Genomic DNA, 24,926 nt, shown 5'->3' with positions numbered 1-24,926 from the left:
TCTCAGGATGCTGGTTCGCCTGTGGTCGTCCCTTCCCCATCGTCCCCACCCCTGGGTCTGGCCCCTCCCGAGGTGGACCAGGATCCGGAGTTCGACGGCTTGTCTCCCGTTCTGTACCGGGCTCCGGTGGTGGGACGACGGGGGCCTCTTCGTGTGGGGTCACTTCCAGCCATATTCAAAGGTTCCGGCTCAAGGGTCGGCAGATCCCCTCGCCTCCAGCCTTCCGATGGATGTGGAGGTCATCACTCCTGCACGAAGCTCCACCTTCAGATGCAATGGATCCCAGTGGTTTCTCTCCCCAAAGGAGGAGGAGTACAGCAGCCACCAGAAAGATCGTGGAAGGCGCACGTCGGCACGGCGCGTCACGGACGGTAGTTGCCGCAAGTAGAGTCCCGTCCACCAGAGGGCGTGCGAGAATTCAGCAGCGACCTCTGCTGGCAGAACAACAACAACAACAACTCAGGCAGCACGGGCCGTGCCCAGAGTTGACATCGGGCATGCCTAGGAGACAGTTCCCGGTCTACGCTATGTGAAGTGTGACGGGAAACGTGAACCGTGTTACTACAATATACATTTCAGAATTAATCTTTCTCTGTGCAGTGAAGTGTTTGATGTAGTTGTACTTCCAGCAGATTAAACCTGTATGCCAGGTCAGAACTCAAACCCAGACCTTTCCTATTTTCCAAACACAACATAAATTACCCTGCCTGGTGCACTTTAAGCTGTGAAAGAGGGTCATGAGTTACTTCTGAATAGCTCATTTGGTAAGAGCGTTGCATATGAAAAGTCGTAACCGAAGTTCGAGTCAGTATCTGCATCTTTGTTTTAATTGTTCAGAAATCTTCACAACAACACAAGCCACTCTTTCAGACAGAAATATTAATTCCAAAAGAAGCCTAATACAATAATGCAGGATGACCAAGATAAAGTTCAACTTCCGTGTAATTCCACACCACCATAGGGATTCTTTTATTTTTTCCCCTGTACTTTAAAGAAAGATCAAACTGAATATTCATTGTGTGCACACCATAACAATTATGACTATTTATTTGGTTCATTTGAACCCTTTAGGATCAAGGGTGACTTGTTCAGTGTGTCGTCTTTCCTCCCAATACCTCTTCATTCTTTTGCTCTTCCTAGTTCTTTCCGCTTCCATGGTCTTAATTTTTAATCTAGTATCAGTCAATCTATGACCTTCCATTGTGTTGCCATAGATGGAACTATCTTGCACTAGTTCCTACAGATTTTTTTGCTTGCTCCAATTGTTTTCCGTTCCCCCTTACTTTTTTTGCCCAGTTGAGCATGTTGCATTCCGTACCTTCTTGATCAGCATATTGTCCTCCATCCTCACTATTTGCCCTGCAAATCTCATTGTCATGCCTGAAATTGCTTCAAAAGTCTCATACATCTGCTTTCTTGCTATGTGTATCAAGATTCACCACATTTTTTCATGCTGCAGATGTGTCTCAAGATCATCCATTCCTCCTCCTTCAGCTTGAGACAGGCTCACTTGCTCAAAGTGGCCATCTTTATTAGGTAAAATGCTGTATTTCTGATAGTTGATACATAATGTCTCAATTTGGCATTCCTGGACAGATTTTTCTTTCTATGAATTGTCTTTCCAATGTACCATGGTTTAAGTAGTGTTTAGAACCTGCCTTTTATGCTCTTGTTGTTTGTAACTTGCTTGTTACGTTTTCCCCATGTGAAGAAGCTGTTCATATTCTCCACCACTTGAATCTTGAAGGTGATCTCCACATTAAGGATTTTGGTCATATTTTATGCTATTTTGATGCTGGATTTAGCAACTAAAGCAAGATTTTCCAGTGCCATTTTTGCATTTTCTTCATTCTTACGTAGCAATGACATAACACAGCAAAGACTAGGCAGTTTATGCCCCCCCTCCCCAATAGCTGTACAGTGAAATCACCATTTTACGTTTTTGTGCAGCCCAGACTTAAAAAGCATGAAACTGAGGAAAATACAGAATCAAGGAAGACATTAAAACCCCCTAAAGAAGAGCAAAAACGTATGTAATTGGCATATATGAATAAAACTCATAATCCTCTCTAACACATTGTATAAAATCTGTATGAGTGGAGGCAAGTAAATGCACACTAGAATGTTTATACAATAATTTGTGCTAATGAATTTTATCAGTTCTTAAAAAATCACAGCTGTGTAACAACAAGTAAAAACTCATCAAAAAATTGAAATTGGTACATGGGCACTAGGTAATCAAGCTATTTTATGACGTGCTATGACCCCAAATTATATGTTAGAACATGCGTTTTTGAGAGATCTTTCCTTTGTGCTCACCCAGGAAAAAGCAAATATTGATGAACAAGATGAATTAAACCGAAAACTCTGAAGTAGGGTGAAAGGTGTAATCTGAAATGTGGTGTGTGTGTTTTCCTTCTCTCGATGAGAGAAAGAGACAGGAGAAAAAATGAGTTTACTTCCCCAGCTGATTATACAAGCTTATAAGAAGTCAGCTCAGTGAATTTCTGTACACTCTGTAAAATTTAAATTTAAAAGAAAGCTCAGGCACTACAGTTTCACTTCATGCTTTCTATCACTGCTGCCAATCTTCACAATCTACAGTATGTGGTGCAAAGTATGTATGTGAGTACTGTATGTAATTGTTGCAACTGTAACTTGTCAGATTTCAACACTAAAGTCTTTAAAATGTGCTATTACAAAACCCTTGTTCTATTTCCTTGTAACATCTCTGCCATAGCACATGATCTGCATGAAAAATATATTTTCAGTACTCCACAAAATGCTTTCACTCCTACCTGCACTCACACAGTTGAAGGGCCACTCCCCTCTCCACACATCCAGCAGGTGAGCATGTTTATGTACATTAGTGTGGTCTGGCAGCTGCGCTGGCTGCGGGGTGATGTAACAAGTCACCAGCCAATAACAGCTCACTAGCTGGAAATGACTGACATTTCCTTGATTTTGACTGAGCGTATTCTTTGCTACTCAGTGTATGAATTTTAAATGTTGAAAATTAATATTGTTATTAAATATGCGCAAAAAATGAAACTGAGTTGTTAGTAGCACAAGAAAAGCTGGTAGCTGGGCACCATCATCACCTATTGGCTTGGCCCAGAACACTTTGCATCGACTGTCCTGTTTGTTGCTGCAACCTATGGCAGTTGTATCATAACTACACAGTGAAGCTAAACGGTGCAAGTTGTGTTAGCAACTCCAGTGGTGGATTAGGTCAGCATTTCCTCTCTCATGTTTCCCCTCCCCGCAATGGACTAAAATATTCCCAAAACTCTGTCATCACCCGTTGTGTGAACCACCTGTCTTTTGTGCCACTTATAACACATTCACTCATGTCAAATGTCAATAGGAAGAAAATGGGACAAAGTCAAGCGAGACATCGAGCAAGAATGTAGAATCGGGGTAAACCTTACTTGGAAGAAATGTAAAATTTGGGAATTTTTAGCATTGATCTTACGGGTTTTTCACAGGGGCTACAAATTTATGGCTTAGAATCATGAAAAATGTAAACTCAGAGAATGTAAAATCGAAATTACACTGTAGTTCTGTTCACCTGTATCCTCTACTTGTCCACTTCATCCAACAACAAGAACTCCTATCTTTATTTCAAAACATGCTGAAACTGAGCTCAGTACCCAACCCTAGTAGTTGTGCCTTTCAAAATGTCCCTTACTAATTCATATGTTACTGTTTCCGATCCTCTCGCGTGAAGGACATTCAACAACACATTCCTGTCTACAGAATCGTAAGCTTTGGTAAGGTCCATGAAGGTCACTATGGTATTTTTATCTTTCCTGCAGTGGCTTTCTAATATCCTTTTGAGTCCAAAAATCTGTTTATTACTAGTATAAAAAATAAGAATGCACAATTATGGCTATAAATTAATAAAGAAAGATAATTACCTTGATTTTTATGGAAGTCATAAATTAGGACGAAATAGTGAGAAGCAGTATTTTCCACAATAGCAGACACATGTATCAAATCAGAACTTTGATGATAAAGTGACAAGTTGTCAATAACCTTGCTCGTGTCCAGTGTTTATCGTGATCTCTCTACTGATGATTGAAGTCCATAATGGGCAGATACGGTTCAGCAAGTTGCCACATACTTTGACAACTTTTGAAGCAAAGCTGTTTCAGGTGAAGCTAAAAGCTATCCTAATCAACTAAGTGGTTGCATACACTCAGAAGGGTAGGCCACAATGTTGGGATCATAGATTTACCTCAAACTTTCTACACCATTAATAGCCCATTAAAACTAAAATCTACTAAAGGAGTGTGGAGTAAATCTGTGATCCCAATGGCATGGCCTCCCTTTGTCAGTGAATTCTCAATAACAACATGAAATACATTAAGAAGACTGTATGTATCACTACTACATGTAATTATTACAGTGACATTATTGCTTTAACATAAGAGACTTTTCAGATGGCATCATCTTAATTTCCACAAGCAAAGGAAAAATAAATAAATAAAAACTATATGGTGGCATTCCCTCAGTCTCTCCTAATGCCACCTATTAGTTGCTACAGTTGCTGTAAGCTGTTTGCTTCATATTCATTGATGGCAGGGTATACATAGTACAAGGTGTGATCAAAAAGTAATAAGAATTTTTTATTTTATGGGCTTTATACATCCAATTTTCAATTTTTTTTATGTTGTTGGTACACATGTTCCTGATATACATTTGCATTTTCAGCTGTTTTGAATATTTGGTTTTTCATGTTGGCAGTAAAAAAGGTTGTACATGTTTTCAATTGCTTGGTGAATTTATACTTTTGAGTAAGATGGATCAGAGAATTTGCATTAAATTTTGCTTGAAAATGAAATAAAGTTCAACACCGCACTAGCTTTTGGCCAATTTAGTATGAGTAAAATGGGAGCTTATGAACAGTATAAATGTTTCAAAGAGGGTCGAGAAGATGTTGAAGACAACGACCAACCTGAATGCCCTAGCACATCAGTCACTGATGAGACAATGTGGAAGAAGTAAAGAAAGTGGTTCGGAAAACTGCTGAATCACCATCAGAAAGGTTCCTGATGACGTCAGCATATCCTTTGGCTCATTCCAAGCAGTTTTTTTGGATGTTTTTGGCATGAAACATGTTGCACCAAAGTCTGTTCCGAAATTGCTGTATTAAGTCAACAATGATACAGAACTTCTAAAAAGAGTTTTAACAGGTGATGATACATGGGTACACGGTTATGTTGAAAACAAGGCCCAGTCATCCCAAAGGAAGCTGCCTGAAGAACCAAGACTGAAAATTTTGGCAAGTTCGATCACATGTGGAGCTCGATCACGTGCGGAACTTCTAGTCACTGTCTCTCTCTGTCTCATGGCTCCGTCTCCCTTCCTCTCTACAAATTGTGTTGTCAACCATCCTCCCTCAGCCTCTTCCCCCTACATGCATGTGTTTGTGTGTTGCATGTTTGTGTTTGTATTCTTTCCTTTTTTTTATTTTGTAAGTCAAATCTTTCATTTCAGGTACATGCAAGACAAGTCAGCCCTACCTTGCTGACAAAATTTCCTGCTGATGCAAAAGGGAAATACACATCATTAATGAACCTCAAAAATTTATTCTCCACCTTTTTACTTAACACAGGTTGTTGGGAAGTGCCATCAGAAAGTAAATTACATGAAATGAAGGTTGATGAATGGGAGATTGGACTTACATTATGGTATAGAGGCAGTTTGTCAGACCATCGGAGATGTAATACTGCAACCTGTGTACATCTTCCAATTGAAATACTTAAATGGGTATTATTGTTTGGTGTATTGGATGTAGGAGTTCACATCTCAGAAGGCAAACTGCCAGTGGATTTGAATGGTCCAGAACCACACCTAGAGATACAGTCAAAGTATGGTCATTTCATTACAGAACTTGTAACACTGGTTGAACAGTCTCCAGCAGTACTTCAGGTGTTAGACATGTGCTGGAAGGAGCAAACAAGAAATCCTGTACAGCACTTCCCACCACATGTTCAGGTCAGTATATGGGATTTGTAACTAAAATTATTTTTGTCACACATATGAAGTGTCACATTTTCTTATTGAATTTTAGCTTAAAATGTAATGCTGACTAATGTTTTTGATTCTTTTTATGTATTTGTTTTGTGTATAATCATCATATGATCAATTTTGCAGATGTTGTGTAAATTGTGATGACGTTCCCTGCTTTATTTGTTTGTTTGTTGTCCTCGGTATTGATGTACTGGTCCCCCTGTGGGTCCGGGGTAAGATAGGCCTGAGGTATTCCTGCTTGTCGTAAGAGGCGACTAAAAGGAGTTCCTCCCCCTCAAGGGGGTAGTTTGCGCCTGTGTCCGGAGACGAACAGTTCAACGACTTACATTTTTGGTCATTTTGGTTTTTCGCTCATTCTGGTTTCTTCCTTCCTTTGTTTGTTTCCTTTCCTTGTCCTTCTCCCTCTCTCACTGTCTTCCTTACTTTTTACCTTGCGTTCTTCTCCTTGCCTTCTTCTCCCCCCTATGGTCTCCTCTCCCCCCCCCCCCCCCCCCTCCCTCCCTGTGCGTGCCTGAAGGCCAACCCACGCATAGCTGGTGACGGAGTAACGCGTAATTCCCCGCCCTGGGTAGACAAGTAAGGCATGCACGTAACCCCTGGTAAAGGCCAGGCCCAGGGAGGGGTGATTGCCTGAGCTGACACCTTCCGACCATGCCGATTGGTCCCTCCATCCGTTTCTCGGGAGGTGTGACCTGAGGTGTAAACATTCACCTAAGGTGGGAGCGCCCTCTGAGAAGGCCCCTACAAGGAAGGAGCGCGTCATTGGAGACGCTGGCAATCATGGGGGATTCATCCGCAATGTATTTCTCTTCTTCCTCACTCTCGACTTCTGCCCAAAAACGGAAACTTCACCAGCCACCAGTGACAAAAGTACTACCGCCTGCCCCAAAGTTCCTCGTACTTTCTAGATCTGAGGACGGAAAGGATTTTTCATCTGTCAACCCTTTCGTTATTCAGAATGGCGTAGATGCCATAGCCGGACCTGTCAAGTCTTGTACCAGGATGCGTAACAGTACCTTGTTGTTGGAAACTGAGAGCACCTTTCAGGCAAAAAAACTCCTTCGGGCCACACTCCTGTACACGTTTCCTGTCCGGGTGGAGGCTCGCCGCACTTTCAATTCATCGCGTGGTGTGGTATCTACTAGATCACTCGACGGATTGACTGACAGGGAGATTCAGTCTTTCCTACCTGAGCAAGGTGTGACGGCTGTCCATAGGGTCATGAAAAAGGTCGACAATGACCTTGTGCCGACCTGGACACTTTTCTTGACCTTTGATAGTGTTCAGCTGCCGTCACGCATCAAATCGGGCTATGAGGTTATTTCTGTGTGCCCCTATGTCCCGACACCTACGCGCTGCTAGCAGTGTCAGCGTTTTGATCACACCAGCCAGTCTTGTTCTAATGCGGCTAAATGCGTCATTTGTGGCAGGGACGCCCATGAGGGTGACTGTCCATCTCCTTCTCCTCGTTGCGTGAACTGTCAGGGTGACCATGCAGCATCCTCCCGCGACTGTCCCATCTACAACGATGAACACTGTACACAGGAAATTCGGGTCAAAGAGAAGGTGTCCACCTCGGCTGCTCGCAAGCTATTTGCTAGTAGGAAGCCCACGCTGCTCCCAGCGAGGAAATATAGTACTGTCCTCGCCTCTCCTTGGCCTTCCAGGGAGGTGTCGACACAGACATGCGATCTGACCTTTAGCGCTACGGTTGTCCATTCGGCCAGTGCTAAGATCGCCCGGTCAATGTCTCCCTGTCTTCCTCCTGTCACCCCTAAGACACAAGCACCTTCATCAGCTTCTGCCAAGACTAAGACCAGAAGTCAGATGCACGGGCCTTCAAGAAGGAACCATCCCCTGAAGACTTCTTACGTACCCTGAACTCCCAGCCATTGACCAGTACTTTGACTAAACGACCTTCCAAGAAGGCTCATAGGAAGCAAAGTTCTCCTTCTCTGCCACGGCGCATTTCTTCTCCTGCGCCACCCCGCAGTTGCCGCCCCAGGCTGTCATCCGTTTCGCCTGGCCGCACTGCTGGTAGCTGAACATCTGGCCATTCACCGGCAGAGGAAGCTCCCCCTCCCGGCCATCTTAACATGGTGGCTGACAAACCTATTGAAAAAATGGACGATGACACTCTGCCTATTGATAGCAGCAGCTGTGCTCGCTTGAAGCCAGGGCCTCAGTGGCCTTAGAGGTGACCCCTTCTTATTTCTCCTTTTTCTTCTCACGATGGCACTTCTTCATTGGAATATTCGTGGTATTCGCTCCAACCGAGAGGACTTAAAGTTGCTGCTATGCTTGCACTGTCCGCTCGTAGTAGCTCTCCAGGAAACAAAGCTACGCCCATGCGATCGAATTGACTTGGCACACTATGCCTCTGTGCATTTTGACCTACCCCCTGTGGCAGGTATTCCGGCTCATGGAGGGGTTATGTTGCTGGTCCAGGATGATATCTACTACGATTCCATCACATTGCACACCGAACTGCAGGCAGTTGCCGTACGAATTACTCTCCCCACTTTCACATTTTGCATTTGTTCCATTTACACTCCATCGTCGTCTGCCGTTACTAGGGCAGACATGATGCAAATTATTGCTCAGCTACCTGCACCATTTTTGTTGACTGGAGACTTCAATGCCCACCATCCCCTTTGGGGCTCTCCAGCATCCTGCCCGAGAGGCTCCCTGTTAGCAGACCTTTTCAACCACCTCAATCTTGTCTACCTCAATACTGGCACCCCTACTTTTCTTTCGGACACAACTCACACCTATTCCCATTTAGACCTCTCTACACGTACTACCCGACTTGCACGCCGGTTTGAATGGTACACTTTTTCTGATACGTATTCGAGCGACCACTCCCCTTGTGTTATCCATCTCCTGCATCATACCCCATCCCCATGCTCAAATTAGTTGGAACATCTCCAAAGCAGACTGAGAGCTCTTCTCTTCCAGGGCAACATTTCAGGATCAAAACTTCGCAAGCTGCGATAGTCAGGTCGCACACCTCACGAAAGTCATTCTCACTGCTGCTGAATATTCCATCCCTCGTACTACTTGTTCTCCACGTCGCGTAATGGTCCCCTGGTGGACCACAGCATGTAGAGACGCTTTACGTGCTCGTCGACGTGTTTAACGCACCTTTAAACGCCACCCTACGATGGCGAATTGTATTAATTATAAACGATTACGTGCGCAGTATCTTCGTGTTATTAAAGGAAGCAAGAAAGCCAGCTGGGTTGCTTTCACAAGCTCCTTCAACAGTTTTACTCCTTCTTCTGTTTGGTGTAGCCTGTGCTGGCTATCTGGCACTAAGGTCCACTCACCAGTTTCTGATTTGACAGTTGCAAATGTCGTCCTTGTGGCCCCTGAGGATGTCTCCAATGCCTTCGGCCGATTTTTTGCAGAGGTTTCGAGCTCCGCTGATTACCACCCTGCCTTCCTCCCCCGAAAACAGGCAGAGGAGGTAAGGCCACCTAACTTCCACTCCTCGAATCATGAAAGTATAATGGCCCCTTCACCATGCGGGAACTCGAAAGTGCACTTGCCCGGTCTCGGTCCTCTGCCCCGGGGCCTGATTCTATTCATATTCAGATGCTGAAGAACCTTTCTCCTGCAGGTAAAGGTTTTCTTCTTTGTACTTATAATCAGATCTGGATTGAGGGTCATGTTCCCACATGCTGGTGCGAATCTATTGTTGTCCCGATTCCTAAGCCAGGGAAGGACAAGCACTTGCCTTCCCGTTATCAACCCATTTCCCTTGCCAGCTGTGTACGTAAGGTGATGGAACGAATGGTTAACTCTCGTTTGGTTTGGCTGCTCGAATCTCGACGCCTGCTTACCAATGTACAACGTGGACTTCGTAGGTGCCGCTCTGCTGTTGACCATCTGGTTACCTTTTCGACCTTCATTATGAATAACTTCTTGCAGAAGCACTAGACAGTGGCTGTGTTCTTTGATTTGGAGAAGGCTTACGGCACTTGTTGGAGGGCCGGCATTCTCCGCACCATGCATACATGGGGCCTTCGCGGTCGCCTCCTTCTTTTTATTCGTGCATTTTTAGTGGATCGACAGTTCAGGGTACGTGTGGGTTCTGTCCTGTCCGACGCCTTTCGCCATGAGAATGGGGTGCCACAGGGCTCAGTTTTGAGCGTCGCTCTCTTCGCCATTGCGATCAATCCAATAATGGATTGCCTCCCAGCTGATGTATCAGGCTCCATTTTCGTGGACGATTTTACCATCTACTGCATGTTTCCTGGAACACTGTCTTCAGCGTTGTCTTGACCGTCTTTACTTCTGGAGTGTCGCCAATGGCTTCCATTTTTCTGCCGAGAAGACAGTCTGTATTAACTTCTGGCGCTACAAAGAGTTTCTCCCAACGTCCTTACATCTCAGTCCCGTTGTTCTCCCATTCGTGGAGACAGCAAAATTTCTAACTGTCCTCTGTGTTCTCAGCGGTACGTCGTGGGGAGCGGATCGAACCGTCCTGCTTCGCCTATATCGGTCGATCGTCCGCTCAAAGCTGGATTATGGGAGCTTTGTATACTCCTCTGCACGGCCGTCCATCTTACGCCGCCTCAACTCTATACAACACTGGGGGTTACATCTTGCGATTGGAGCATTGTATACTAGTCCCGTCGAGAGTCTTAATGCTGAAGCTGGTGAATTGCCACTAACCTAGTGGCACGATATACTGCTTTGTCAGTATGCCTGTCGAACTATTATCAATGCCTGTCGCCTATTATCAATGCCCGACCACCCATCTTATAGTTCCGTTTTTGATGACTCTCTCGACCGTCAATATGGGTTGTATGTATCTGCCCTGCTACCCCCTGGAGTTCGCTTTCGTCACCTCCTTCAGCACCTTGATTTTTCACTCCCTGCAACCTTTAGAGTGGGCGAGAGCCAAACGCCACCTTGGCTCCAGGCTCAGGTTCGCTTTCACCCTGACCTCAGCTTGCTCCCAAAGGTGGTTACCCCAGCTTCGGTATACCGCTCGCGGTTTGTCGAACTTCGTTCGAAGTTCATTAATACGATCTTTATTTATACAGATGGCTCTAAGACCAATGACGGTGTCAGGTGTTCTTTTATTGTCGGGGCACACAGTTTCAAATACCAGCTCCATGGCCATTGTTTGGTCTTCACAGCTGAGATATTTGCCCTCTATAGGCTGTTCTTTACATCCGCCGCCACCGACATTCTGCTTATGTCATCTGCTCTGATTCCCTAAGCGCCATCCAGAGCCTCAGTGATTCTTATCTGGTTCACTCTTTCGTGCACCGGATCCAATGCTCTCTTCAGCAGCTGGCGGACAATGGTTCTCCGGTTACCTTTATGTGGGTTCCTGGCCATGTTGGTATCCCTGGGATCAAGGCTGCAGATGCCGCAGCCAAGGCGTGCACCGGATCCAATGCTCTCTTCAGCAGCTGGCGGACAATGGTTCTCCGGTTACCTTTATGTGGGTTCCTGGCCATGTTGGTATCCCTGGGATCAAGGCTGCAGATGCCGCAGCCAAGGCTGCGGTCCTCCAGCCTCGGACAGCTTCATGTTGTGTGCCTTCATCTGATCTTAGCAGGGTCATTTGTCAGCGCATTTTATCGCTGTGGCATGTCGATTGGTCTACACTCCCTGAAAACAAGCTTCAGGCCTTGAAACCTCTCTCCATGGCTTGGACGACCTCTTCACACCCTTCTCGGCAGGAGGAGGTTGTTTTGGCCCGGTTACAGATTGGACACTGCCCATGGCTTGGACGACCTCTTCACACCCTTCTCGGCGGGAGGAGGTTGTTTTGGCCCGGTTACAGATTGGACACTGCCGGTTCAGCCACCACCATCTGCTGACGGCTGCACCGGCGCCGTTCTGCCCATGTGGGCAAGTGCTGACAGTATGCCACATTTTAACGTCCTGTCCAAATTTTAATACACTGCACATTGATCTTGGCCTGCCATGTACTCTGGATGAAATTTTAGTGGATGACCCAGGAGGAGCTGCTCGTGTTCTTCATTTTATCCACTTGACAAACCTGTCTAAGGACATTTGATTATGCTGTTTTCTTTTAATCCCTTGCCTGTTAATGTGCCTTGTATAGTGTTGTCCTTTTTAGTAGCTGTTTTAACATTGTGCCTCGCAGTGCGTTCATAATTTAGTCTGGGCACTAATGACCACTGTAGTTGTGCGCCATAAAACCACACACACACAAAAAAAAAAACAAAAAAAAAATGTACTGGGTGAAAAAATAAGGGGTGGAAGTGCAATACTGTCTACTGTAAATGATGTAGCCAACAGGTACGCATTTGCATTTCACAGTTGTTTACTTTCACTTTTCACAACCCCCCCCCCCCCCCCCCCTCCATATACACATTTAATATGGCCAGTGCACTATTGTTTCACTTTTGATAAACCTCAGTAATAGTTTTCAGGCAAACATCCACCTACCGCTACAATAGTTAACTGTTGAATATGAATGAGCAGTAAAAAACATAGCCACATAATTCTTATTTCTTGAAGAATAAAAAGGTAAGTATGGAACAGACACACTAATTGTTTTAACACACGGGCTAATTGTGTAACACTTATTTCTCTGTTAAGTTGAAGCATTGTTGTTCTAACCAACCTAGGTTTCTTGTCTGAAACTCGGCCATGGACTGACTGTCTCATGACCAAAAAGAGAGCCCTTATATATCCTTACAATAATAGGTACTGAAACTACACATTGTTTGAAGTTAAATTTACAGACTTTTGACAAAACTGTTAATTACTTTGGAATTAATGAAGGACTGGTTTTGCTAAAATGTTTTCGAATGGAGCCAAATAGATCCTTTAAGAATACTATTAGTTGTTCCTCCAAATGTTTATAATTAGTACAGAATTTATATTTGTTTATAAGTCAACAATAGAATTTAAGTTACAAAACAGTTACTGATTTCACCCTGTAATAAAAGATACTAACTAGGAATACTCAAAATAAATTAGAAAATCAATTACATCCATAAAACTAAGCACAAAATTAGATCTGGTGTTATATACTTTAAAACTGAGGGCCAACCTTTCTATTTTATGAAATTGCAAATTATATTGCCATATGCTAATGGTAATTAGTTAAAATTGAAAAAATGAATTTTAAGGAGGCAGATGGCAAAATAAGAGGGGAAGTAAAAACATCCCAGCTTGCTTCATCAAAAGATGTATGAAGGTTCATGACAGTAGCAGTGAAACTTATGACATTACATGCAAATCGTAGGTGGCTTACTTAATTCAACAGTAGCAGAAAATGTAGAAACAAAAAACATGTTATCAAAAGCTGAGTCATCACATACAGTGCATACTCTACTAGTGTACATCAGTTTTGCAGACTCTATTGTAAATGAAATCAGGAAAATCATTATGTCACTAAAAAGCCAGTAAATCTTCTTTCTTGATTGTCTTTCAACTTGAATGCTGAAATCTTATGCTAATCTGATAGCTCCACTTTAAGGGAGAAGTGATCTCTAATTTAAAATCCATCTGCCTCCTTTTGTCCCATATTCTGTAAATATTTGGGAAAGTGGCTTATAACATAATATTAGTGCACTTTTATGACAATAACATTTTGACAACAGCTCAGTTTTGCTTCCATAAATAATTCTCTACAGAAAAGGCTACATGCAATCTCATAATTTCAATTCTGGTAGAAGTAATCAAGAAACTCAATCCTGATGGCATTTTCTATGACCTTTTTAAGATCTATTAATATATAGATCAGTGATTTCCAAACTGTGTGTCATAGTTGTGCCTTAGTTGATGCAGTTGTGTATTTTTTAAAATTTTTGTATTTTATTTTTTCCCCCTCACCTCTACTTCCTCTCCTGTACCACTGTATCTTTCTCAGAGCAACATCCACCATCCTAAATTATTTGGTGTATGTATTCCAGTCTCTGTCTTCCTGTGCAGTTTTTGCATTTAAGGCTCCCTCATGTACCATGGAAATTGTTCCCTTATACCTTGACATGTGTCCCATCATTCTATCCCTTATTTTAGTTAGTGTTGTCCATATATTGCTTTCCACACTGAGTCTTCAAAGAATTTCCTCAGGTCTTGTTTTATCTTATCAGTCCACTTCATTTGCACATCCTTCTAATACACTGCATCTCAGACACTTTGACTATCTTTTTTTTTCCCCCACAGTGGGTGAATCACTTCTGTATGATGCTGTGCCCAGATGTACATTATCAAAAATTTCTTCCTCAAAGGGACACCTATATAGACTTCTTTCAACAAGCAATGTTCTCTTTGCCTGTGACAGTCAGTTACTTATCTCCTCCTTGCTTTGTCCATCACGCTTTATTTTGCTTCAGAAAAATTCCTTCACTTTGGTGGTCATCAGTTTTGTTGTTAATTTATCACTAATCTTTTCTCTGCTACTTATAATTGATTTTGTTTTCCTTTAGTTTACTCTGAATCCATTTTCTGTGCTTAGTACTTGTCATTGTAGTCAACAAGTCCTGTTATTTTTCCTCATTTTCACTAAAGATAACAATGGCATCAACAAACATTATCATTGATGTTGTTCCTTCTCAAATTTTAATCCCTTTCCTGAACTTCTTTTTTATTTCTGCCATTACTTCAATGTAAGGTTGAAGAATAGGGGAGAAAGATTGCATCCATATCTTGCACCCTTTTTAGTCTAAGCACTTTTCACTTGGTCTTGCATTCTAATTGTTTCCTCTTGGTTCTTGTAGATACTGAATGGTTATTACCCATCTCTCCTGATAGATTACACTTTTTTTCAGAGTTTAGATTATTTTGCACCATTTTTATCTTGTTGAACACTTGTTTGAGATTTTAAACATTTTTCACTTTTTTTTATCTTCTTGGGTATATCAGAACTGCCTCTGTACTGTCTTTACTTTTCTTTTCCTTTCATCTGAATACTATTCCTGCCAGTTACTTGGATATATGAGCTGTTAAGCTGATCATATAATAGTTCTAGAAATTGTCTACATTTGACATTTTTGGGATTATGTGGATTATATTCTTCTGGAAGCCCAATGGGATCTCTGCAGTCTCATAATTTTACACTCCAACTTGAATAATTTAGTTACCTTTTCCAGCAGTTATATTATAAAGTACTACCACTAGAAGTCCTCAGTGTACTCTTCACACTTACTTGTTCTGTTTCTCTGCTTTAAATGGTTAAATTTCTTTTTCACTTTTTGTTTGATGGCTTTTCAATTAATTCCACCAAAGATTATTTTGATCTTTCTGTATGCTGAATCAGTTCTTCCAATGACCATTTCTTTTTTGTATTTCTTCATACTTTTGCTGCAGGCTTTTCGCTTTAGTTTCCCTGCACTTCCTGTTGATTTCATCCTTGTTTTTCTCATGGGCTTTAGTATGACAGCTAGTTTCATACAGCTCTCCATGTTTGTGTATTCTGTGCAAGCCTCTTCATCTGCACTGCTTGCTGTAGTCATGTATTGGCCTCTGTCTGCAATTTCTATCCCCTACACAGCACTCCATTACCAAATTGATGATTCCTTGGTGCCTTAAGACTTGTCCCATCGAGTGTTCACTTCTTTTAGTCGGATTGTGCCATAAATTTATTTTCTCCCAAATTCAGTTTTGTACCTCCTTGTAAGTAACCTGATCTTCCTATCTCCAGCTTTCTTCTGTAGGACCACATTTCAAAAGTTTATATTCTCCTCCTATCTGTACTGTTTATCATCCATGTTACATTTACATCTATGTATGTACTCCGCAAGCCAGCATACGGTACATGGTGGAGTGTACCATGTACAGGGTGTATACAACCCGGGACAACCAGGAGATCTGCGAAAAACCCGGGAATTTTTTCATCCGAGATAAAACCGGGAAAAACTCGGGAAATTGTTTACAATTCTGGGCATTTTTCATTGTTTTAGTTTTCAGTTAAATTTTTGTGGTTTTGAGTAGTAAGAACCAATACTCGAACAAAGGATATTACTGTACCCCGCTACTGCAGAATAGCACTGCAGCACCGAAACATGAACGAGAGAGAAAAAAAAAACATAAAAAAGATGTAAGTTGCAAAGGAAATGTGCTGTATGCAACAACAAAACACAGTGCTCATACAGGTGTCTGCCAATAGCAAAATATGTCAAAGGCTTTAGGAAGACTACGCAATGCTTCATAACAACAAACTGCCTCGGATGAGCGTGATGTGACAACTGTTTACCGTATTTACTCGAATCTAAGCCGCACTTTTTTTCCGGTTTTTGTAATCCAAAAAACCGCCTGCGGCTTAGAATCGAGTGCAAAGCAAGTGGAAATTCTGAAAAATGTTGGTAGGTGCCGCCACAACTAACTTCTGCCGTCAAATATATGTAGTGCTACACAGGCATGCTTTGTAGGCGCAAAGATAAATACTGGCGCCAAAACCTCTGCGTCAGTAAATAAATTAAAAAAAAGGTGGAAGACGAGCTTTTTTTTTCTCCACCCCGAGTTTCGACCACTGCATTTTCATACATAATCCAACGAAGTAAATACAAATTCCGTATAGTTCATCTTCGAATGTAGCAGAATTTCAATGTACTCCGAAAATCCGACTAGCAAGACTGTTTGGGATGTTTGTCAATATGGCCAACTCTACGTTCTGAATTTTTTCCTACCTGTGAGAAGAGACGGTTGCTCATAGGAACCTGATGAATTGTGAATCATGTGCAGTATTCTCTTCACCATAAGAATAATATGAATATAAACATTTTGCCATGTATTCTTTCGTGTTTGTTGCTATCTCATTTAAATCCTGTCTGCCTTATAAACTACGAAACTAGAGTGAGACAACAGCAAACGCGGAAGAATATACGTATCGTGTCGTGTTTATATTCGTATTATTCTTATGCCTAATAATGATACAGTCAGAAATGAAGCATGGCAACTGACTAGATTTTTAAATCTAAGGTGACTCTAATTTCTGTGCAGAATTTGATGTACTAAAGAAGCGGCCGCAAAGATTTTCAAATGCAGAAAAATTTTCGCCTAACTCTCGTTCAGAACATGTTCTATCTTATGCATTCTATTATTTGGTTCTTATTGATAATTATCAAAGAAAGCAGCAGTGTAAGTAACAACAAATAGCACTCTCTTGCCGTTGTTTCGCTAATGAGACAATTCCTCTTTTTTTTAAATCGTAAGTGGCGGTAGCATGCACAAAAGCAAGCCATGCACTATCAGAATGCGACAAAAAATGCATGACACAGTACAGTAATGCATTTTCAGCTTAGTGTGACGTAAATACCCATAACAAAGAAAACGGCACTTATCAGGTCAAAGGAAAATAAGCAATTGATTCAAATCAGACGAAGCACGTGAACAAGGAAGGGTACCCGTATAAATACGGATGGAGCGCCTGACGCATAGCAATGGCTAGCTGGTAAAGCTTAACTGGGAAGCTTACGACTCAAACCAAACTACTGTAGCTGTATCATCATTCATTCAACCTAAATTGTGTCCCATGTTACAATGGACCAACTTTGCTTCGATTTGGAGATGCGCCCTAAACCTTTTCTTTCCCCTTGAATTTCGAGTCTCAAATTTCAGGTGCGGCTTAGATTCGGGAAATTTTTTTTTCCTTTATTTCGAGTCTCATTTTTTAGGTGCGGCTTAGATTCGAGTGCGGCTTAGATTCGAGTAAATACGGTAAATGAGATTCCTTTGAGCAGTTGCGGGCGGGCCCTTGTGCATGCGTAGTTGAGTCGCGCATGAGTAGTACCTTCTCCCGCTTCTGGCTACAGATGTGTGGTGGGGCACCACTACCTAATATTGCCCCGGTTCAGAAATATACAGGTAGTAAATCCGGGCCTGATGCGCAGAGCAGTCTGAGTTGTGGTGGGAAGATAGGTCATCTCCAAGTGACCTTTGTTTACGTTCAGTATTTTTGTTGTTTCCTCTTCGTTTGTTGCTATCACGTTAAATGATAAAACGGACGTTTGTGACTGGGAGATATCAAATGAATTAAAATACGTTCGCATAATTACGGAAGGCTAAAATATGTTATTAGTTTCGGATTTTATTTCCACCTTCCTGACAGTCAAGCATTAATCGTCTTGCAGAACAATGAAGTTATCTTTGTCGGTTTGCTAATGAGATTTGGCTTTTATTAATCTTTTCTGCTGAGGCAGTCAGTTTATGTGAAACGAACTGTTTAATTTCACACTGTTTGCTGGTTTCAACTGTTTGCTGATTTCAAGTGCACGTATGGCATTATGCCATAATAAAGAACCAAACATGAGATAATACAATATTGGTACTCCAAAAAAATTTACATCTGAATCTGGACATACGAATGTGCACTTTAAGCTGAATTATGCATTTTACGAAATTCCGATGCTCTTGAAGTATCCTCTGATGATGTCTTGTTTCTTTTATGACATAATGTAAGATCTTTTAATGTTTTACACGTATGAACATATAGCCTTCCTGCGTCATTGCGCGGTGGTGCCTGTTATCTGGCGCTCTCTTGCAACTGCTGAAACGAACCTATTTCTAACGGGTAGTGGGAAAATATTGCGAATGGTGGTTTGAAAAGCATTACATACATTAAAAGTAAAATTCCTTTTACACAAGATGAACTATGTGCGAGAATGTACGATGAATTTCTTAAATAACAAAGCGTTTGACTCTCATTTAAAAATCAACTCTTTGAGGGCAGCCATTTAGAAGAATTTCGAGCCCAGAAGATCAGACATTTACGTCGTTATTAAACATTTTACTGGCACATTTTTGTGATGTATCTTAAAGTGTATCACGCGCAGAAAAGATCAACATTATATGTGGAAGCTTAGCTCCTCTTCCAGCTTATTAATCTTCAAGACCAATATTATATGTGAATGCTATGTATATTAATTTAAACCATTAACTTTTCTTATTTGTGTTTTCTCGCTACTGAAGAGTGATCTTGCTATTGGCTGACTATATCACGTGTCCTATGCTGTCGTCAGCTGGCGAGATCACGTGACATGAGTTATGAGTGGCTTACAAAAGCGCATCGCAATTTCGATTTCAATGCTTCGGAAAGGAACATGTGGTATTTGGTGGAATTCGAATTTATACCTTCGTAATATGAAAATATGCAGCGTACATATTGCTGCAAATCAAAGGTGTTTCAAAACGTGTTTTTTCCCCCCCTGAGTTTCATTTTCTAAAGTGGCGGGAAATTCTACGTCGGTATATAAAACCATAAACATACAAAGGATTGATGAGTTTTATAGTGCCAAGGAATAGTATACGGAGACTTAACCGGGAAATCCGGGAAAAATCCGGGAATATTTTTTCCTTGTCCACGTAGACACCCTGATGTACCACTACTTGTCATTCCATTTCCTGTCCCAATCACAAATAGAGCGAAGGTAAAATTATTGTCTCTAAGCCTCCATGTTGTTGTTGTTGTTGTTGTTGTTGTGGTTTGATGCAGCTCTCCACGCTACTCTACCCTTTGTGAGCCTCTTCATCGATGAATAACTGCTGCAACCTCCATCCTTCTGAATCTGCTTATTTTTTTCATCTCTTGGTCTCCCTCTACGATTATTACCCTCCACACTCCCCTCCAGTACTGAATTGGTGATCCCTTGATGTGTCCAGTCAACCAATCTCTTCATTTGGTCAAGTTGTGCCACAAATTTCTTATCTCCCCAAGTCTGTTCAGTACTTCCTCATTAGTTGAGTGACTGATCCAGCTAATCTTTAGCATTCACCAGTAGCACCACATTTTGAAAGATTTCATATGAGCCCTAATTTCTCTTGGCTTCTGCAAGAGGTTATCCTCCAGACAAATGTGTTCAGAAAAGACTTCTGAACATTTAAATTTATATTAAGTGTTAATGAATTTTTTTTCTTTCACAAACACTTTTCTTGCAGTTGCCAGACCACAGTTGTATCCTCACCACTTTGACCATTACCAGTTAGTTTGCTGCTCAAATAGCGAAACTCATCTACTACGTTTGGCATCTCATTCACTAAACCAGATTCACTGGTATCACCTAATATTTACTTAAACTACATTCAATGACCCATCAGGTTCAATAAGTCATGGTTGCAAAACTGTGATAAGGATTGTCTAAAGGAAAATGCAAAAACTGGTAGAAGCTGATCTTAGAAAGATCAGTTTTGGTTCCAGAGAAATGTAAGAACACAGAGGGAGTACTCTACTACTTATCTTAGAAGATAGATTAAACAAAGGCAAACCTATTTTTTGAGCATCTATAGATCTAAAGAAAGAAATATGTTGTCTTGGTGATGCTGGGCAGCTTTTAGGATGGTTAATAATTGCATTGTACAGTACAAAGCTGTACTACCGTATTGTAGTTGAAGACATTTGATTTTGGTCCACAATCCAACCATCATTGTGTCCCAAAAAGCAGTGCAGATATGCATTGTCAAACTGCAGTGCCAAATACAGTTAATAGAAATTCCATAATCATAATTATTATTATTATTATTTGCCAGATTCAACTAACAGAAGTTCCATTACTGTTGTTATTACTATTATTATTATTACTATTATTAAGTTTCTACATGTAACAGTTACGTCCTGACAACATCAGAGACAGTTGGTCCATCCTGTTTCCCACTGGAGTTAAAAGATGGTGTGATTATGGACCAAAATCAATTGTCTTCAATAAAAATAAAGTTGCACAGCTGTGTATGGTACATTGTAGTTCTTAACTGTTTTAAGAAAGGTTTTGACAGTGTTGACTGGAATACACTCTTTGAAATTCCGAAGGTATCAGGCACAAAATACAAGGAACAAAAGATAATCTACCTCCTTTGCATAAGCCAGACAGCTGTTATAAGAATTGAAGAATGTGAAAGGGAGGAAGTAATAGTTGAGAAGGGAGTGACACAGGGTTGTAATCTATCCCAGATGTTATTCAATTTGTACACTGAGCATACAGTAAAGTAAATGAAGGAGAAATTTGGTGGAAATTAAAGTTCAGAGAGTAAAAGAACTGGTAGTGCACTGTAAGATAAACATCAACAAAAGTAAAATAAGGGAAATACACTGATGATCCAAAACATTATGACCATTTGTCTTATAGGATGTTGGTCTACATTTAGAGTGCAACACAGCAGTGATTCTGCAAAGCATGGGTTTGACAAGTTCTTAGGAGGTCCAAGGAGGTATGTGGCACCAGATGTCTATGCACAGGTCGTGCAATTCCAATAAATTATTGGTTGGTGGTTTGTGGATGTGGAGCTGGCACCATGTAATATGCCAGATGTGTTCTATTCGGTTAAGGCAAGGCAAATGTGGTGGCCAAGGCAACTATGTGAGATCTCTGTCACATTCCTCAAACCGCTGTAACATGGTTCAGGCCTTGTGACATGCACAAGTTATCCTGCTAGAAGATGCCACTGCCATCAAGGAAGACATCAGGCATGAATGGATGTAGGTAGTCTACAGAATGTTCATGCAGTCCACTGGTGTCATGGTGCCTTCAATTACCACCACCACATGTCTCGTGGAAGCAGAGGTGAATGTCTAACATACGATGTTACTGCCCATCCAATGCTTCCGTGGTGCAGGGCATGTTTCAAACAGCAGATTGCGTGAACAGCTTATGCAGACACAGCCATCGACCTAGTGTAACAAGAAATGTGATTCATCCAACCAAGAGGCACATTTCCATTGATCGACAATCCAAAAGTGATGATCCCATGCCAATTACAGTTGTAATTGATGATGTCACTGTGTTAAAATGGGAACACATAGCTGTTGTCTTCTGTAGAACCCTTGTTCAACAATATACACTGAACAGTGTGCTCTGAAAGACTTGTACCTGCACCAGTGCTGCATTCTATCGTATGTTCTGCCATGGATTGCTGCCTATCTTGCTCTACAGAGTGAGCAAGCCTCAGACTTTCAGGTTGTATTGTTGCTAGAAAGATTCCCCATTTGTCTTTGGCCCACTTCTATGCTTTTCTTACCCTGTGTCAACAGTGCCACCAGGTGGCATTCAGTCTCGTGGTGGACATTGGTCTTAATGTTTTGTTCATCAATGTATAATTTTGGTAAATCAAACCAGCTGACGATGATGGAATTTGAGTAGAAAATGAGATACTAAAAGTGACAGAGAAACTTCATAATTTCATCACAGACAAAGGGAGAGTCAGTTGGCTACAAATAATCTGTTGTTGTTGTGGTCTTCAGTCCAGAGACTGGTTTGATGCAGCTCTCCATGCTACTCTATCCTGAGCAAGCTTCATCATCTCCCAGTAACTACTACAGCCTACATCCTTCTGAATCTGCTTAGTGTATTCATCTCTTGGTCTCCCTCTACGATCTTTACCCTCCACGCTGCCCTCCAATACTAAATTGGTGATCCCTTGATGCCTCAGAACATGTCCTGCCAACCGATCCCTTCTTCTAGTCAAGTTGTGCCACAAATTTCTCTTCTCCCAAATTCTAGTCAATACCTCCTCATTAGTTATGTGATCTACCCATCTAATCTTCAGCATTCTTCTGTAGCACCACATTTCGAAAGCTTCTATTCTCTTCTTGTCCAAACTATTTATTGTCCATGTTTCACTTCCATACATGGCTGCACTCCATACATATACTTTCAGAAACGATTTCCTAACACTTTAATTTGTACTCAATGTTAGCAAATTTCTCTTCTTCAGAAACGCTTTCCTTGCCATTGCCAGTCTGCATTTCATATCCTCTCTACTTCGACCATTATCAGTTATTTTGCTCCCCAAATAGCAAAACTTCTTTAGTACTTTAAGTGTCTCATTTTCTAATCTAATTCCCTTAGCATCGTCTGACTTAATTTGACTACCTTCCATTATCTTCGTTTTGCTTTTGTTGATATTCATCTTATATCCTCCTCTCAAGACACTGTCCATTCCATTCAACTGCTCTTTCAGGTCCTTTGCTGTCTCTGACAGAAATACAATGTCATCAGCGAACCTCAAAGTTTTTATGTCTTCTCCATGGATTTTAATACCTACTCCGAATTTTTCTTTTGTTTTCTTTACTGCTTGCTCAATGTACAGATTGAATAAGATCGGGGATAGGCTACAACACTATCTCACTCCCTTCCCAACCACTGCTTCCCTTTCATGTCCCTCGACACTTACAACTGCCTTCTGGTTTCTGTACAAATTGTAAATAGCCTTTTGCTCCCTGTATTTTACCCCTTCCACCTTCAGAATTCGAAAGAGAGTGTTCCAGTCAACATTGTCAAAAGCTTTCGCTAAGTCAACAAATGCTAGAAACACAGGTTTTCCTCTCCTTAATCTATCTTCTAAGATAAGTCGTAGGATCAGTATTGCCTCACGTGTTCCAATATTTTTATGGAATCCAAACTGATCTTCCCTGAGGTCGGCTTCTACCAGTTTTTCCATTCGTCTGTCAAGAATTTGTGTTAGTATTTTGCAGCCGTGACTTATTAAACTGATAGTTCGGTAATTTTCACATCTGTCAACACCTGTTTTTCTTTAGGATTGGAATTATTATATTCTTCTTGAAGTCTGAGGGTATTTCGCCTGTCTCATACATCTTGCTCACCAGATGGTAGAGTTTTGTCAGGACTGGCTCTCCCAAGGCTGTCAGTAGTTCTAATGGAATGTTGTCTACTTCCGGAGTCTTGTTTCGACTTAGGTCTCTCAGTGCTCTGTCAAACTCTTCAGACAGTATCATAGCTCCCATTTCATTTGCATCTACATCCTCTTCCATTTCCATAATATTGTCCTCAAGTACATCGCCCTTGTATAGACCCTCTATATACTCCTTCCACCTTTCTGCTTTCCCTTCTTTGATTAGAACTGGGTTTCCATCCAAGCTCTTGATACTCATAAAAGTGGTCTCTTTTCTCCAAAGGTCTCTTTAATTTTCCTGTGGGCAGTATCTATGTTACCCTAATGAGATAAGCCTCTACATCCTTACATTTGTCCTTAAGCCATCCCTGTGTAGCCATTTTGCATTTCCTGTCGATCTCATTTTTGAGACGTTTGTATTCCTTTTTGCCTGCTTCATTTACTGTGGATTTTTATATTTTCTCCTTTCATCAATTAAATTCAATACTTCTTCTGCTACCCAAGGATTTCTGTTAGCCCTCGTCTTTTTACCTACTTGATCCTCTGCTGCCTTCACTTCATCCCTCAAAGCTACCCATTCTTCTTCTACTGTATTTCTTTCCCTCATTCCTGTCAATCATTCCCTTATGCTCTCCCTGAAAGACTGTACAACCTCTGGTTTAGTCAGTTTATCCAGGTCCCATCTCCTTAAATTACCACCTTTTTGCAGTTTCTTCAGTTTTAATCTACAGTTCATAACCAATAGATTGTGGTCAGAGTCCACATCTGCCCCTGGAAATGTCTTACAATGTAAAACCTGGTTCCTAAATCTCTGTCTTACCATTATATAATCTATCTGATACCTTTTAGTATCTCCAGGCTTCTTCCATGTATACGACCTTCTTTTATGATTCTTGAACCAAGTGTTAGCTGTGATTAAGTTATGCTCTGTGCAAAATTCTACCAGGCAGCTTCCTCTGTCATTTCATCCCCCCAATCCATATTCACGTATTATGTTTCCTTCTCTCCCTTTTCCTACTGTCGAATTCCAGTCACCCATGACTATTAAATTTTCGTCTCCCTTCACTATCTGAATAATTTCTTTTATGTCATCATACATTTCTTCAATTTCTTCATCATCTGCAGAGCTAGTTGGCATATAAACTTGTACTACTGTAGTAGGTGTGGGCTTCGTGTCTATCTTGGCCACAATAATGTGTTCACTATCTGTTTTTAGTAGCTTACCTGCACTCCTATTTTCCTATTCATTATTGAACCCACTCCAGCATTTCCTCTATTTGATTTTGTATTTATAACCCTGTATTCACCAGGCCAGAAGTCTTGTTCCT

At 41.4% G+C, this 24,926-nt stretch overlaps 1 protein-coding gene across 7 annotated transcripts in view; it reads left to right on the top strand.

Annotated features, from left to right (window-relative positions):
- LOC124777276 (Fanconi anemia group A protein homolog) overlaps positions 1-24,926 on the top strand; it is a 246,329-nt gene that overhangs the window by 213,274 nt on the left and 8,129 nt on the right. For all 7 annotated transcript variants that reach the window (XM_047252617.1, XM_047252612.1, XM_047252614.1 and 4 more), the window contains one exon: positions 5,503-6,003. In XM_047252617.1, coding sequence (XP_047108573.1) covers positions 5,503-6,003 — 501 coding nt within the window. The remainder of the gene's footprint in view (positions 1-5,502; positions 6,004-24,926) is intronic.

The sequence above is a fragment of the Schistocerca piceifrons genome, chromosome 2 (assembly GCF_021461385.2).
Source record: "Schistocerca piceifrons isolate TAMUIC-IGC-003096 chromosome 2, iqSchPice1.1, whole genome shotgun sequence".
In the NCBI taxonomy this organism is placed as follows: domain Eukaryota; kingdom Metazoa; phylum Arthropoda; class Insecta; order Orthoptera; family Acrididae; genus Schistocerca; species Schistocerca piceifrons.
This window is presented reverse-complemented; position numbering and strand designations above follow the sequence as displayed.